We start from the raw sequence: 17,622 nt of genomic DNA on the forward strand, positions 1-17,622 counted from the left end.
GTGACCTCTAAATAACTTTGCTATATTTACGTAGTTAAATTAGTTCTAATTTTGTCAAAGACAACATTGCGGTAAGTACCTTGAATCGTAAACATTTAAGAAAGCTTTACATGAATTACATCTAATAAGTTTAATAAGTAAGAGGTTGACAATACAATTTCAAATTATACTTATATTGCGCCCTTTCAGTAATATTTTTTTTTTTTTTTTTTTGAGGGGAACGGAAGACTGATCCATTGATATAAAATCATACGACCTCACTCGGTCAATCATGAAGGGTACAAACACCCCTCATATTACAATCATTGCTCAAGTAGTGCACTGAATGCACAAAAAAATGACTACTAGCCGAGACTACTGCGCCTTGAACACCAAGAAGCTACAACACCAAAAATCAGTACATCCGCCTAAGACCCTAATGGTGTACATCAGTACTGATCCTTGGGCACATTATAACGTCCTAGAGAAACAAGGTATACAAGGCCAAGGCCTATAGCACCCAATAAGGGGATTATTGAAACAAAAAGACAAACTAAAAAACCATAGAGATGGGCGGAGAAACGAATCCCTAGCCCATCAAAACACTGTCCCAAGAGGCTCCATAAACGTGCCCACCCCAAGCCCAACAGGCCAAGATTGGCCCAGACCAACTGCCATCTCCAAATCCGTGCAGCAAGCCCAGCAGACCTCAGCCGCCACCAAACCCACGCCCGCTCCGGCAAGGTACCCACCGGCGCGACGCGACACCGCCACAGACCCTACCACGACCCAGCGCCCCATGATTCCGCCACCCAAGTCGAACCCGCCTCGACTCCACAACACGACGCTCCACGATCCACGCCGCCCCGAAATCGAAACTACCCCAACCCAGCGCCCTCAATCTGCAACCCCGTCGATCTGCCTACGAGACCCACCAGACTGCACCACCACGCCCCAGAGAAATCCGTCGATCCAGAGCCGAAAAATCACCTGCAAAACTTTCGAGCAAACACCTATACTAGAGCCTCCAGCACGCTAGCATCGAATCCCGTCCGGCAGCAGATCACGCGTCATTGGTGAGGCAAAGTGCCCTCCCTAATACCATAGCTGCCGCCGGACGAGAACACTCTTCTCGGTTGAGGCCGCCGCCGACCTGTCTACGGTTCTGAGAGAGAGAGTATGCAAAGTGCTTTCTCCCCTTTCAGTAATATTTTAATCTAACAGCTATGAACACAAATACTTTTTAACACTTAAATCAAAATCAAGGAAATTGTAACCTAGCTAAGACAGATAGAGATTAACAATAGAACTCCACATGCCTTGGTGTTAATTTTTAATTGTCATTAAGAAAACCAATGAAACTTGGCATCACAAAAAATTGCCAAGTCACTGGTCATGGAGATTTATAATAGAGGGCTGGCTCAAAGAGATTCAGCATATATTTAAACGAGTGAGCCAATATTCAATTAGTGGCCAGACCATGCATGAGTGACCATGAGATTAGATCAAATTGAAAATTTCATTTTCACATGGAGAAACAGAAAAGAGCGAAAAAATGTCACACCCCGAATTTTGAAATAAGGATTCAAATCCGGAACATGACTAAAAACAATACAAATAACGTTCTGAATTTTTCTCTCAGAAACAACCACTAGTTACACCTCTTGATATTACATAAACCAAATCCTCAAGCTACTTATTACAGCACACTCTCACCAAATCAAATTGTAAAACTAAAGTGAGTATAATTCTCCTCACAAAACAAATGCTGTAAATCTAATACTAATACTCTAAACTGCACGATCACTGCCCTGATTCTCCTGACCTGTGAGATTTCCCGCTACACAATTTGAATAGTGTACCGGGAATTGCAACAACACAAACCCGGTAAGCTTTTGACAGCTCGTGAGTAAACAAGAAAGAACTGTTGATTTATTATGTTACAATTATTGTATCTCAAGAAAACAATCAACACACTCACAAGGTAACTCCAAAAATCACAGAAACATAAAAGTAAGTATTTTTCGATACTCTCTTTTAAAACTCAATCAACAAATATTGCATCATTAATATGTGAAATAACATTAAAGCAATGCATGCTAGATTTTCTTTTTACCAACACCTTCACATACTCAAAATATATCATGGATAGATATTTGATCAATTTCACATAAGTACATTTCTCTTTTTAGTGAATTTTCGGATTAACTGGTAACAAATCACAAATCCACATGCTAGGGACCGACGTACTATTCCCATAGCATGGGACAACCAGGTTGACTGGTATCAAATCACAAATCCACGTACTAGGGACCGACGTACTATTCCCAAAGTACGGGTAAGCCGCAGCACACCAAGGACACAACCAAGGCATGTATACTCAAAGTAAGCACCCTTCCTAAGAGTATAATAGTGCACTATCTGAAGGGACTAGGGCCCACAGCTTAACTCCTCATAACACCAAAACAGTTTTACCAGTAATTCACTTAAGCACGGGGTTGTTGTAATCACCCGGCTTCACAATTGTACTTTTCAGCCATAAACAATTTCTCAACATACAATCTTTATAAGTTTTAGATTGTATAAATGTGTATAAATGTATATGTACACCCATATAAAGAGACATATTATTTCAAGACAAATCTTTACTTCTTAGAATAATTTCCACATATTCATAATTGACCATATAAAATAGCTTTCACATCTCATGATCAACATTTCATTATTCAACAATTAAATGGGAGATTAATAGCTTGAATAATATCCAATCAATTCTCAATCATTTCATCATACCAATCACACGCCAATTAACATATATATTTCACGTAAATATATATATACGTAATCATCCGCTCAGGAATGACCACTAATACCAACTATAGTATAAAAACCATGAAATTCATTTGTATAATAAAATCATTTTACTTACCTATGGACCGTAGTTGATCAAGTCCATATGATTTAAAACAAATATTTATTCCATAAATATTTTCACACAATTACGACAAAAATAAAGTAATTAAATTTATTGGGTTCGTAATATGAACCACGTGAGGTTTACTCACCTTTAATCCAGCTGCGTCTTCCAAAAAGTCAATTATAACGATATTCCAAACGCTCGTCAACTCAAACCGTCAAGTACCTAATCAAGTATGGTCTTTGCTTAGTAAACGAAATACGAAATAAACTTAAACGACGATCCAACGGTCAGATTCTAAAATAAAGACGATCCAACGGTCGGATCCTAAAATAAAGGTGATCCAACGGTCGGATCGAAATTATATGATGATCCAACGGTCGGATCCTCACGGATCGCCCTTAGGATCATCCTCCAAAATTATCACGAAGATCCAACGGTCTGATCTTCCTGAATCGTCCTTATAAACATCTCCACAAAATTTCATGAAAATCCGACGGTCGGATTCTCACGAATCGCCTTCCGAATCACTATTTCACAATTATACGAAGATCCAACGGTCGGATCTTCGCCCGTGACCTCACAAAGTCACCGGGACAGTCATACGATCAACATATTAAAATTTGAAGTAAAACCGATGGTCTGATCTTCACAGATCGTAGACCGAAGATAAAACGTAAAACTGTTAAAACATAAATCCACTATTTATCAACGTTTTCTAAAATAACCTTGTAATATATCAAAACGCTCGTATGGATGCGTAGATCATTGTCCAGATAATATAAACTCAAAATATGGTCCGACGCGCCGCCACAAGCGGTGGTCAGTGGGTGGTCAACACAGCGGTCAACGTGGCGGTCAACCACCTCCGATGCAAAAGTCGTCAACTACAAACTTCTTCAAAATGAAAGGGAGATCAACTTTCATACCTGGAGCTAAGTCCGGTTCGGCCTAGATCGTCCTAGATCAAGCTTTGAAGTTCAGATTAATCTGGTGCGTCTGATCTGATCAGATTGGATCTGGGACGTTGAAAAAGTCAAACCATGATCTAGCGTTCTACACACAAAATCGTGATGAAAGACTTACATGGGGATGATCAGGGGGAGGAGAACAACCCAAAACCGAGAGGATCGGCCCATGCAACGCCGGCACGACCAAGATCCGATCGGGTCGAAACTTAGGTACGGAGGGGCTTTGATCCAGCTTTCGGAGCAGCGGCGAGGCAAGGCGACACCAGAGGGAGGCTCGTCGTGGGGCGGCGATCCCAAGGGAGTCCGGGTCAGGGGCCGGAGAAGGCCGGAGGGGCCGTGTTCGGCCGGGTCGGGTCGGAGGGTCGACGGGCCTGGGGAGGGTTTCGAGCGAGAGAGAGAGAGAGAGAACCGGAGGGGGACTATTCCGCAAAAACTGGAATTTTTCGTCCTTAATGAAAAAATTCCGGATTTTCCTCTATTTATAGAAAATTCCCGATTTTCAAATATTCATCACTTATTCATACGAACTCCGAATATTGCGTTCCACATATGCACGCGATCGTATCGACGAGCTCTACAACTTTCATGAAGGAAGCCTTCCCAAATTCGGTACATATAAAAAGTCAACTTTCGCGGGTCCCTAAATAACGTTCGATTTCGAAAATAAAATCGTTCGAACTACTTCCACAACTTCTTCAAGCTTCGTACTCGCTCCTAATACCGAGAAATCAATTATAAAAATCCACAGAATTTAATTTGGATTTTTCGGGGTATTACAAAAAACAAACACAGAACAAAACAAGAAAAGAGGGCAAAAGGATTAGCATTTAAGTGACCAAAATTCTCACGTGAAGGCGCCATGGTTGTCATCTTATGTTCCTTATTAATCAAATTTCTAGCTTCATTATAGGAGAATTGCTACATTTAATGTATAATGAACAAAGATTTTAATTACCATCCCTTTGGAATATAAATAACTCTTGCCCAAAAAACAAAACATGTTGTGTTATATGTTTTCCGGCATATTTCTGAGAGTCCAATATAATTAGAGTTTTTAAATACACACCCCTAATTACTTAATATACATACCATACTCAATACATCACCCATCTAATATCTCATTTTAATATTTTACTAAATAGACAACTTAAAGTACCCAAAATATCCTTAATCTCAAAAACTATTAAATACCATATTATTTGACTATATTAAGGTTACTATTTAATATATTGATGTTTTGTAAATGACCATATTGATTACTTGTTTTAATTATTAGAAAGTCCATAAAGATTTATTATCGCCTAGAAACAGATTTTGTACTATTTGAGTTCTCATCCACCAAACACCTAATGATCAAGTATAAAAATTTTAGTTGAACATTCAACAAAATTATATCAATAGTTTGTCAATAGTGGCAGAACTACAAAATTGTCATTGGAGGGGCCAAAAATTACAGAGTCTTCTACCTGTGATGTATCATATTAGATAATAATAAATTGACTAAGCATAAGTTTTAGAACAAACAATGAAAATTAACTAAAAAATGGGAGTTAAACGATATATTTTAAAAATATTTAATGTCATTGATTCCAAAGTTCTGAATTATTGGCACGTTTACTTACTTGGAATGGAAAATAATCATGAATCGGAGACAAGTGAAATGGGAGAAGAAAGGAATCGGTATTGATTTCGGATGAATGATTCCTAAACTCATCTCCCCCATTCGTAATCGAATTCCTGAGTATTCAAGAATCGATTCCTGATAAGGAGGTGGGACCTACATCCATTCCGATTCCTTCATGTGTTAATAAACGTAGGAATTCTTTTACCCGGAATCATTCTGATTCCTTTATGTGTTAGTAAACACAGGAATGTTTTTACCCCGTAATCATTTCCTTTCCTTCCAAGTAAGTAAACGTGTCATATATGTTCTCTCACTCCATTTAATTACTATCTGTTTAAGAAAAATTTAAATTAGATGGTTTCTAACTTTATTCCTGTATTAAATGTGGAGTCCTTGTAGAAATTTCTTGTGTTTATCTATCTATTTATTTATAATTATAGAATAATATAAAGAAAATATGACTATTTTTCTTCTTCTAATAAATAGATGTCTGTTTTGGACATTTAATGTACCTATAAAATCTGATTTGAAATATAAAATTATAGGCATGTGTATTAAGAAGTTAGGAGTGTGTATTTAAAATTTCTCCAATATAATAGCAAATTATTTTGCAGCTTTAAGTCAAAATGTTCTTCATAATATTGTTTAATTTCAGGACTTCCCTACTAGTGTTTTTGATAAAGCTTTGTATAAAATCCCTAGAACGTGCTTGTAAATTGTAAATTGTAATGCTTAGTTTCATGTTAAAAAAATATATAATAAAAAAATAAAATAAAAAATCTCTTAGGAGCTGCACATACTACGCAAAAAAAACAAACAAAGAGACTAGTCCAAAGATGGCCAAGGCTAACAAAGTTGACATTGCCAAGGAACGGATGCAGCTAATTAGGGGTAGAGTTTTTGGAGCTGAATACTGATTCACCGCACTGAATCAAACTTAATTGAAAACTAACAGAATTCTAACTGAACCGATGGTTGCGATGTGGGTTTCAGTTAATATGTAAGAAAAACCAAATCGAACCAAAAACATATAAATAATTAAAATTTATGTTTTTATTAGATGCGGTTGATTCTCATTAGCTTTAAGAACAGACAGAGGGGTGCAATCATCATCATGTGAAGGGGTTGTATCATTTCCAAGTTCTCCGACGCCTATAGGATGAAGCAAGGCACCTCGTTGGCACACACTAGAGCTCGCCCTAACAACCACGCTCAGTGCCGTCTGTTTGCACCACTCCTTCATGAGATCAACCAAGGCTTTGACTACTACAACCAGACGCACTTGATAATTGTTTGAGTATTCATAATCGTGATTTACTATTATGAATATGAACAGTTCATGTTGGACAGATTTTGTTCGTCTATTGATTTGTTCTTGTTCGGTATCTTAAGAACTGAATAGTCGAGATACCGATATGTGATTGAAAAGTTGGTCCCCCAAATGATTCCTTAAATTCTTAAAATGACAAGTATATATAGTTAGTGTGTGTGTGTCCCCCAAATGATCCCTTAAATTCTTAAAATGACAAGTATATATAGGTAGTTTGTGTGTGCGTGTGTGTATATAGTTAGTTTGTGTGTGTGTGTGTGATGGCACTTGCACTAAGGGATCCCATTTTTTTGTCATTTTAAGAGATCCTCTGGGGGAGCCACTTTTCAATCACATCAACATCTCGACCGTTTAGTTCTTATGACCCCATGAGTGTATCACTTATGCAAATTTTTAGCCAAATTGATGGCTGTGAAGGTTCCAAACTAGATTAAATCAATGGACGAATCAAATCTGTCCAACCTAAACCGTTCATGTTCATATTATAAATCACAGTTATGAATGTGTTAATAATGTTTTGCTGAAAATTTGCAAAAGTGATCTACTTATATAGACCTAAAAACTGAACGGTCGAGATGCCAATATGTGATTAAAAAATTAGTCTAATAAACGACCCCTTAAGATGACCCAAAAAAGGAATCCTTCACTGCTTGTGGTCAAACTCTATTATGGATTTCTGACCACATTCTCCATAGTCCGATTTATCTCTTCCTTCTTCAAGCTTGGGTTATGGAAGAAGGAGAAGATGGAACAGAGACGAAACAACAACCATTGGTTTTATTACAGGACAGCTCATAATGTTCATATCTATCTACCATGCGTCTCTGCATCTAGCTTCGAGTAGACCTCATACAATAATTGTCCTAGCACTGTCGTATCTTTTGTTTCATTTCTTCTGGGCCAATCGCAAACACTTTTTGAGTTGAGACTAAAAGTAATGTATAAACCAATACTATAACAAATAAAAATGATAAAAGTGTAAATTCTGCAATTGTGGCCTCAATGGGATTTGTTATAATTTGGATCAGCTATTTTTGGGTTAATTATATATGTAGGACTTGTGCAAAGAAAAAGAGGAAGGATATACTTTTTAGAAAAGTGGGTCATAATTTCTCTCCCCTTCCTTCTACATATATAGAAAAATTAAGAAATTGGAAAGTTAGGTCAAAATTCTATTTATTTTCCAAAATACACCTTAAAATCACATGAGAACCTACAATCTTGAAAATCTACCTCGTGAACACTTTCTTTCGACAATTTGTCATACCCAAACACTATTATAATTGCCAGAACTTGCTACACTGAAGTTAAAAATCCTAATAATTTGCAAATATTGTTACAACAAAACCTAATGATACATGGCAATAATACCCAATATTTGTACATATAAATGAAAACACATCAAATTGTGGGTCGATCAAATAACAAACCCCACATGTATGCATATGGCATTCACAAGCTTGGCAAAAAAGTAAAATGTGAATTAATAGTACATTAACCCAAACAAAGAACTCCTTGAAATATAACTGTTTGCATAAAGGAAAAAGAACACTGTGGCAACATGCTATATGAAATTGGGAAATCCAGAGTCATCAGTGCGGGTTAAGGTACAGGTTAATGCATAGGTCACAAAGGTATATCCGGGAAGGAGAAAACTTCCCTGGCACACAAAGGTTCATAAAATATGTAGCATCTTTTGGACTCAAGGGCTCTCTTCCGTGAAAAATTAATCCAAGTTTTCGAGGAATTATTCTTTAGGTGCAGACCGGAACAGCCAGAATGCATTCATCCAAATAAATGGTTAATAATCTCGTCCTTTATATGGCATTTCCTGGAAAGACAAATACAAAGAGATAGGTTATATTTGATATTTGAACTAAATTTATATTCTTTAGATAAAGTGGCAAGTAAATTGTGATTCTACAAGAAAATAGAATATCTCAATCAACTAAGCCAAAATATGTTGGAGCACATTGTAAATGGCTTACAGGTTGGTAGTTCGGCATGTATACAACTTGTCTAGGGTGTCCAAGAAGCATCTGTTGTCCATACTGCAATTAGATGAACAAATGTAAGAATATCAGGAGCTTAAACTCTGTGTGAGAACTTTACACACGACCTGTGAAACGAACTTCAAGATAGAGTCGCACCTGAGGCCCATTGGGATGATAATATGCTTGGGGTGCTTGCATCTGCCCCACCTGTGGATTAAACATAACAGGTTGGTGTGCAAAAGAGTGTCCCTGCATACATCATAGAAATAATCTTGGTTACGAATCTTTAATAAAAAGGTTGAATTTAGAGTTCCAAAAGAAATAATGTAGGCCAAAATGTAAGATCTGTAAGGGAAAAAGTGGAATGCTTCAAAATAATCTAGGTAGCAGCTTCCCCTTTCATCTAATTTTATCCCTTCCCTACGCCCTAATATAACAGTATAACACAGAAAAAAAGTAATAACAAAAAAAATCTATAAAACATAGCATTAAGAATTTAAAATCAAATTCAAGCCACCTTATTATATTTTAAGTGATCAATTTATTATATAATTTTGAATTCATGTCACTTAACATTTCCAGAGATGTAGCATCTTTTCAATTCAGGTCAGTATTATCGAGGTTATGCATCGGACATAGTGCCTTTACTCTTGATAAACTAAGATTTCTATGAATTCTATCTATACCAGTGCAGAAGGGATTGGGGAATATATAACCTAGAAATTAAAATAAAAATTTAATAAGAAAACAGTTGAATTTCTAGTTGCTTCTCCAGGTCCCAAGTCTGGGTAAGATGCCTGGTAGTGAATTATGAACACAATCATAGATTGTCTAGCAGTCATAAAATCCATATGGCACCATATCTAAAACAAGTCCGTACCAAGAAAAAAAAACAGAGGGGAGCGAATAAAGGTGCAAGAACTAAACAAAGCATCAAAGTACTTACTCCAATGCCAACAGGCATGCCAGGCATATGTGGTACAGCAGGCATGTTAGTTGGATAATAGAAGGAACCATCCGACACTGGGGAAGGAGGCCTAACAGGGGTTTGAGATGGAACGAAACTCTTTGCATGTGGGTTGAATTTGAATTCCTGAAAATAAAATCAAAAATTAAAAATTAAAAATAATAAAAATAAGGGAAATTTATAATAGCTGGATGTATCAGCTACCCATCATACACAGGTACCTAATTTTAGCAAGTGAGTATTTCTGATTAATGATGACGATGAGTACTTGTGTGCACTTCAGGCCTACTATTAATAAGGGTATCAACAAAACATAAGCTGCATCACACACCTTAGCATTGGGATTCAATGTCGACTTTTCAGAGGACAAGGAACCAAGCGATGAGCTTGGTGATAAACCACGGCCACCAGAAGCAGACACAGCACCTGCACATTCTGAATTGGAAGATGCAGAACTACCAGGTCGTCCATGAGTATTTACTGTGTGTGTCTGTGCATGTGCTTTACCCGTCACTGGACCCTCCAGTTCACTAGAACTCATCTTCTCCTGACCTTTTGATGAAACAGGAGGTAGAGCATAAGAGGTGGCATTCGAGGATAGCACATCTGTATCAAATGCATTTTTTGTCTTCTCTGAATCTACATCCGATAATCAACAAATCAGTTCTCAACTAGAATAATGACAAACTATTATAATATAATGCTTATCATCCTTTTGCGCTAAGAAGCGAAGAATCACACAGATAGGGCAAGATCAAGAATGACCATGAATAATTAAATAGGGTTAAATCCCTTTCTGGACTTTACAAAAAAAACATTTGTGCCCCTAGAGTTCTAATTTGATCACATATGTTCTTATACTCTCCAATTTGATCAATCATAACCATCTGCCAACTAATCCCTCAATTTTTCCATGAATTGATGATGCGGCGAGTCCACTAGGGTCAATTTTTAGCCTTGACTATGTAAACGGTGTGTTTCTTGGGTGACACAACCAAAAACTAGTTTAAGTGGGCTCGCCATATCAACAATTCATGAACAAATATATGGATGGATTAGATAAGAGTTGGTTATGATTGATCAAATTGGAGAGTATAAGGGCATATGTGATCAAATTAGAAGTTCAGGAGCACAAACAATTTTGAGTGTAAAGTTCACGAAGATAAATGAATATAGCACATTTAAATACAAAAATTCATAGTTAGCTCAACTTTAGAAAACCACATATAATAAAAACCTCCCTTTAGATGTCTAAGGAAGAAGCACATAGAATGGCACTCACCATCTGGTTTTGACGTTTGACTGTCCCCGGCCAGCTGTATTGACAAGAACATAGATCATGAAGCACTGATTTTAGACTCCCGAACAAATAATAATAATACAGGGCACCTTAAACATTTCACATAATAGAACGGAACCATCACTCACCATATGCTTTTCTACAGAGTCAGTAGCACTGTCGGTATCTACATGTTCACTGGAAATCATGCACATTGTTAATCAGAAGGAAACCAAAAAGAAAAAAAATATTTTCATAAACCCTGGGGGCTAGCCCAGGCAGTCGGAGGAACATGGGAAATGACGGATAATGAGTTTAAAGCCATCCCAACATAGCAAAAAATGGGTGTTTTTGTGTAACCACAATGAAAATAATCGATAAACAGAAGTGCAGAGCAGATGGTGGGTCACACCTCTACAATAAAACTAATCCTACTTGCAAGGAAACAAGAAGCTATTCAGACTTGGAAAAGAACCAGAAATCAGACCTGCTTTCACCAGCTGTACTGGCAAAACTTTTATTAGGTGGTTCTGATGCCAGCTGCCTAGCATGGTCATAAGATCCAGAACGATATAACTCTGGGGCGACATTTGATTCAGAATAGTGTGTGTAATCCTGCAAAGCAAAATATGATCAATATACTGTTCACCATTGATAAATGAATTGTTGTCAAATGACTTTAAAAGAAACTCACAAACAAGCAAAAAAGACTGAATCAATCCATAATAATATGAGATCAACTCCGATAAACTTTGGGGTAAAAATTGTAGGCCTCCATTATTGATGGAGGAGGAGGACTGATAAGCTCCCCATACATTTGTCTTAATTGCTGTCATTTTGAGTAACGAGAGAGCCCTTAAAAAATGTAGAATGAGGGAAAGGATGGAAAAAAATATATATTTAAAAAAAAAAGTCTCATGCTTCAGTGACTACCAATCCATGAAAATTAGCACAGAAGAACACACTATTTATGGCATCTACATAGATGTCCTACAGGACGATATCCCCAGCCAAACAAATTACACACTATAGAACTTAGAAACTAAACCCACCAGTCCCAGCCAACTATGGTCAGAATAATGAGATAATAGTGAGGAAGTACCACAGATGAAGAGCTTGAAGGCACCTGAACTCCATGGTTGCCTTTTCCACTGGTCCAATCGATTGAACTCTTTTGCTCAGAACCAGGAGAACCTCCAAAGGTCTCAGTATTACGTGAATCCAATAAAATATCCTCATCTTCATCGTATCCACTATCATCAACTACCTCACCCCGATAAACAGAGGAGTATCTGGTCTCCTCATCAATATCAAAATTTTCATACGGCTGCATGCCTCTTTCCTGTGAAAACATATTAACATGTAAGATATAAGGGATGAGGATAAGTGATAATTTGTACAAGCATGAAATCACATCAACAAAGCCTCACCTCTGCTGCATGCAGATCCTGGGTATCCTCACCCTCAATTTCTCTTGCTATTCGTAAAGCTTCCCTTTCCAACTCTCTCATTTTAGGACCTTTCTCAAGCTTTGTTGTGTAAAGTTCCTCATCAAATGTGCTTTTTACCCCAAATAATGCTTCATTTGTTTCAAATTGATCCCAGTTCCTAAATAGAAAAGAATAAAGAAAACATTTAGCAACCACAATTTTCCTTTCTTCTGAGACAAATTATAGAAATTATTTGTGTTTCATTTGATACAAATAACAAAATGCTTTGAGAACTAAGCACCAATCCTATATTCAATAAACCAAAACGCTACTTGCAATTATCACTCCTACTATATGACTCTGAAGGCTATTATATTTCTCAAATCCATGTCTAAAAATAGCATCATATAAAGTAAACTAGTACATCATTGGTCCATCTACTCCCATTTAACTTCTTCACTTTCTCAGGAAACTAAATGACAACATACAGAAAAATAGAGGCACCATGCTACAAAGAAATTCGGCACCACACCTCTCTTCAGAAAATATATAATGAAAGGGCTAGATTTCACATAATGCTAGCCATCAAATCATAATTTCCACAAGACTTAGAATTTCACAAAAGGACATTAACTGCTCAACTATAGCCCATCCCTACACCCTTAAAGTATGTTCAAAACAATTCAAGGTTCCATCAATAATAACAACAAAAAATCAATCAACTGAAAATATCACACCAGGGCACAAAGCTCCCTGATAACATAAGTAAACAAGAATAATCAGATATTCTGGAATAATGTGCTATCAGATTATTAAAGCTGATTACCACTTTAACAGGATATAGCAAAAGTCATGTAACCAATTGAAAAAATAATTTCCAGATGGCACTGGATTCAAGTAGAGAAGCTATTGAACAGTTGAACAATTACCAAGAGATTTGGGGAAAGAAATTTACTATATAACAACCTATTCCAATGTCCATCAAATATATTTTCCAACTCAGGACGTGGATCATCTTCATCAGGGATCCACGGCTCCAGCTCTCTCTCCATCTCACCACGGCGGGATTGTGATATGGAGGAATCTAGCATAAGCTCCTGATGTTTTTCATGCTGGACCTCACTCAACAATCCCTCTCTACTTATTGAGACATCCTGTCATTAATCATTTAAACATGCAATTAGTTCACAAGAGATCAGAGGAACAAAATATAAAAGTAGCTGCTTAATCTACCACAAGATCTACTACTTTATTATTGCATAATCCTTCTCTCTCTACTAGCTATTACTCCTAGTATACGACTCAGCAAAGAGGGAATCATGAACACAGAACAAGAAGACAACCACCACATTCCTTTGGAAAAGAAAAGACACTTTAAACTAATTCACTCGCACGGCAAAATGATACAATGATAGTAAATCAATAATAATAATAGTTTAATGATTTTACAAGGTTCAAACAATAACATTGCTAGAAAATGCAGCAATACCTTTGCTATCACTTGCACAAGTTCTTTGGAAGGTATAATTAATGTCTTTAAAGGAGCCTTGCTAACTGAATCTGACATAGACTTCTGCCCTCGTAAGGAACCATCCTTTATCATGCGAGCCATTTTCAATATGATTCCTGAAAGTGAAAATCAGGACAAATGCATGATCACTCAACAAAGCAAAAATGCTAGCGTAAATTGTAGTCTCTTGAAGAAAACCAAATTCAACATCAATGAGGAAAAAACTATACCAAAATCTTTATCAGCATTCGTTGCATGAAATATTCCGGTGTATATGGATCCATTTTTCACCTGAACCTCCACATGATGTCCAATAAGACATGTAGTTAAAAATACTACGCGATCACGCGAAGGACTCTCATAGTTACCAGCTTTGCTGCCTGTTCGAGCATGTAACAGTTAGAAAAGGAAAAATAATGTAATACACAAGCAATTTGATATTAGCAATTTCATCAGTATTACTTGATTTGCTATGGTTTGCCTTCCCCGACTGCGACTTATTCTCGACCCTAGCACCCCCTTCTCTTTCACTTCTTCGACGACCAAAACCATTAGCAGATGATTTAGAATGGACAGCTGGTTGCATATTCATCCTCGGTAGCAACCTCTAACCTATGAAAAAAAAAAAAATTAAAGCCTGTTTAAACATACTACTAATATATATATAAAAATACAAAAATAATAAAAAATATAAAAAATTCAGACAGACGAGTATATCTTGCACCTCTATATGAAGTGTATATATATATTAAAAAGGAACCGTGAGGCAAAGAATAAACATAAGAAACAGGAACGAACCATGAGGCGAAGAAGCTATATGATGTTTTAGGGTGCATATATGCTACACAACCTATTATAGTATTAAGTTTTAATTGCAATAACATAATCAAAATCTAGTTCATGGCTCAAAAGAACATAAACCAAGGAAGCAATCGACTTTCGAAAATTCCATCCAAGTACACGAGTGGAAATGCTAATACATGCGCAATTGATCTTCAGGGCAAAAAGAACAAAACAATGCAGTTGCTCAACATATACAAAGACAGACAGATGGACATGAACAACCACACGGAGCGGCTGACGCTCAATATATACGTGATGAGAAAAAACAAACCAGGGAAATATAAGCATTCGAATCCCAAACAACCAACAATCGCCAAATTCACATGCACCACCAGGTTCAATCAACATCAAGAGTCAACATCACACCAGCAATATTAAAAGGCAAGGAGCTATAATTGAGCTTCACTGAAGCTGGTAAGGAGTAATGGAGAGGCAAGCTGGACCTCGGAAGTAACAATTACTAATTGGGTGAAAGGAAGTAATCCGAAAACAATGGCCATTAGCAAAATAAAACTACAGAAACTGGGGGAGAAATGCTAGGGTAAATAGAAGTTAAACTCCTTTAATTTTGTCTCCTCTTTGAATTCGGCACAAAAAGTAATTGTTCTTTGATACACCATAATATCAATATTTCGATTCCTTAGCTTATACATCCTAGAGCACAGAGATAGTAACCAACACGGGCTAGGGCTCCAATAATAGATTTTCCATTAACAAAAAGCCCACAAATTTGGATTAACTAGCCGGCCTTAAATCTCCTCCCAAAATGCACAAGAATTAGGAAAAACCGATAGAATAAAGAAATAAAGCGATGAAGATAGGAAATTGGAAAGGTGATCCTGACCTTAATAAGCTTAATGAAGCCTATAATAACTCCGAGGCTGCTTCCGAGTTGGTGGGAGAAGCTAGGGGATTGGAGTCACTGCAGATTAGGGTTGGGGGTTCGAATTAGGGTTTCGTTTGGGGGGGGGGGCGGGGCGGAAGAGCGGAGCTGGAAACCCAGAGGCGCGAATCAGGAGGGACAAGGAGAGAGAAAGAGGGAATAGAGGGAAGGGAGGAGAGGGTGTGATCTGAGCAAAACGGAGAATGGAGGAAAAAGAGTTTTGAGATTTTGAAGATGTGTGAAGAAATAGAAACGACGACACACCCCGCTGTAAATTTCGCAGGCGTTTGTGTTCCCCTGTGCTCGGCCCTACGGTAATATAATATAGCTCTTTTCTGTTTTTTCTTTTTCTTTCCTTGCTCAATGACTTCTTTTCGTTTTACTTCTTGCGAGAGATCATTAATTGGTGCCATTAAGACAAGGTATTAGTACTATTAGGACACGGTATTAAATTAGCTCTTCATTTAGATGACTTAAATAGTAGTGAAAATCAAATAGGAATGCCGACGTGAAGATTTTGTTCATTTTCAGACATCATTTTTGCATACAATATCTTTGATTTGAGAATCTCTAAATGAAAATCTAAAAGTGTACTTCAAAATGTAAAGTTTACCGGTTGTTTTTGAACCATTGAAGGAAAAGAAGTTATTGAAAATTTGGAAGTAATGTTGAGGAAAGGGTGTGATGATGAACTTAATTCAGCACATCTGAAAAATGCCAATAATTAATGGAACACATTGCGTGGATTAGAGATGGATTTGAAAAATGCCAATAATTAGTGGAACACGTACATTGCGTGGATTTGAAAGTAAATAAAACCCCTGTAGGATTTACAGATAGAGAGTTATATATATGGATGCCTTCAGTCCAAAAGTAGAAGCTAAGCATGGTAATTGGTATCCAAGACCCACTTCCACATCCCCATTCCAACTCAGTCTACAGGACCCCTTGTAGAGGACAAGAAACACAATACAGGCTGTTTTGATGTCTTCTTTGGATCTATTTATCTTCTCATATAAAGTGACATCTACCAAAAAATAACAAGTTTCAGAACTCAATCTATGCTATACGTGGGGAAGAGCTTGTCCTGGTCAATTTGGCAAAAGAAACCAGCATCACATATATTAGTATTCCGATTAGACAAAGGGAATGTAACTATAAGTCCATAAGAAGTAACTGGGTGGGGAAGCGCTGTAAAATTAACCAAAATAATGCAACCCTTAAAGAGTCTTGGCCCTTTTTTTGGATCACCAAAATTCCGACCACAGTAGGTTTGAGCCAGCACCGGATGACACTCGAGCACTACAATAATCTAGATCAAATAATGAAATGAGAAGTATCAATCTGATGGAATGTTGCATGATATCTATAGCTCTTTCTCTCTCTCTTTTTTTACAAATTAAATAGCTCTTTCTGTTTTATGCCAACTGCATTCTCTTTTTGTAAGGGCAGCATTTGATAATATGCGAATAAACCATAGTGACAGATGAGGAGCAGTTTTAGTCGTCGGAGCTAGAAAATAAATACAGCCCCTACAAAACAAAAAGATGTTTCTTGTTAATTGTATTGAGCAAGAAGCATCTTTCTCTACTTTCACATTGCTTCCTTTGCAATACTTAAACACCTTGCAGTATACTACAATGACAACCTAAGAAGAAAAGGTAAAAACCAATGTTACCAAACATGAACATTGAACAAAATCAGTACGTTTTAAGTAATTTTACATGGATCAGTCGAGACGTTTCTAAGTACTTCCATTCAATTAAACAAAACATTCCAAGTTACTTTAAACAGCAAAAAGAAATCAGTTACGTACATAATACTAAAAAAAGTTTCTTGACCTCTACTTAATCATTGAGCAAAACCAGCTAAATTTCAATGTAAGTACTAGCATA

At 37.0% G+C, this 17,622-nt stretch overlaps 1 protein-coding gene and 1 long non-coding RNA gene across 3 annotated transcripts; both read right to left on the reverse strand.

Moving 5' to 3' along the window:
• Positions 1–2,944: 2,944 nt before the first annotated feature.
• Positions 2,945–4,307, reverse strand: LOC112186181. Its single transcript, XR_002930671.2, has 3 exons — positions 3,983–4,307; positions 3,826–3,915; positions 2,945–3,121 (listed from the first exon to the last, which is right to left on the reverse strand). It is a non-coding gene; the product is annotated as an uncharacterized LOC112186181 (long non-coding RNA).
• A 3,816-nt stretch (positions 4,308–8,123) lies between these two features.
• Positions 8,124–15,996, reverse strand: LOC112186179 (polyadenylate-binding protein-interacting protein 3). Of its 2 annotated transcripts, none has more exons than XM_024324533.2 (15): positions 15,689–15,995; positions 14,464–14,613; positions 14,232–14,381; positions 13,981–14,117; positions 13,458–13,645; positions 12,492–12,669; positions 12,164–12,403; positions 11,549–11,676; positions 11,211–11,259; positions 11,065–11,098; positions 10,114–10,421; positions 9,762–9,908; positions 8,972–9,064; positions 8,810–8,872; positions 8,124–8,652 (listed from the first exon to the last, which is right to left on the reverse strand). In XM_024324533.2, exons 2-15 carry the CDS (start codon positions 14,591–14,593, stop codon positions 8,623–8,625), a joined length of 1,875 nt encoding a protein of 624 aa, XP_024180301.1. In that variant the 5' UTR covers positions 14,594–14,613; positions 15,689–15,995; the 3' UTR covers positions 8,124–8,622. The 2 variants fall into 2 exon arrangements, with proteins under 2 accessions (XP_024180301.1, XP_024180302.1); XM_024324534.2 differs by having other exon boundaries at positions 8,574–8,652; positions 12,188–12,403; positions 15,689–15,996.
• Positions 15,997–17,622: the final 1,626 nt, after the last annotated feature.

The sequence above is a fragment of the Rosa chinensis genome, chromosome 2 (genome assembly GCF_002994745.2).
Source record: "Rosa chinensis cultivar Old Blush chromosome 2, RchiOBHm-V2, whole genome shotgun sequence".
Taxonomy (NCBI): domain Eukaryota; kingdom Viridiplantae; phylum Streptophyta; class Magnoliopsida; order Rosales; family Rosaceae; genus Rosa; species Rosa chinensis.

What these genes read in the sequence shown, in the direction of transcription:
- LOC112186179 (XM_024324533.2), bottom strand. Translation starts at nt 14,593, where the DNA reads ATGAATATGCAACCAGCTGTCCATTCTAAATCATCTGCTAATGGTTTT. An exon ending in GAATGCTGATAAAGATTTTG is followed by an intron (nt 14,118 to 14,231) that starts GTATAGTTTTTT and finishes TTTCACTTTCAG; the next exon opens with GAATCATATTGAAAATGGCT. An exon ending in ATCATCCCAATGGGCCTCAG is followed by an intron (nt 8,873 to 8,971) that starts GTGCGACTCTAT and finishes ATCTAATTGCAG; the next exon opens with TATGGACAACAGATGCTTCT.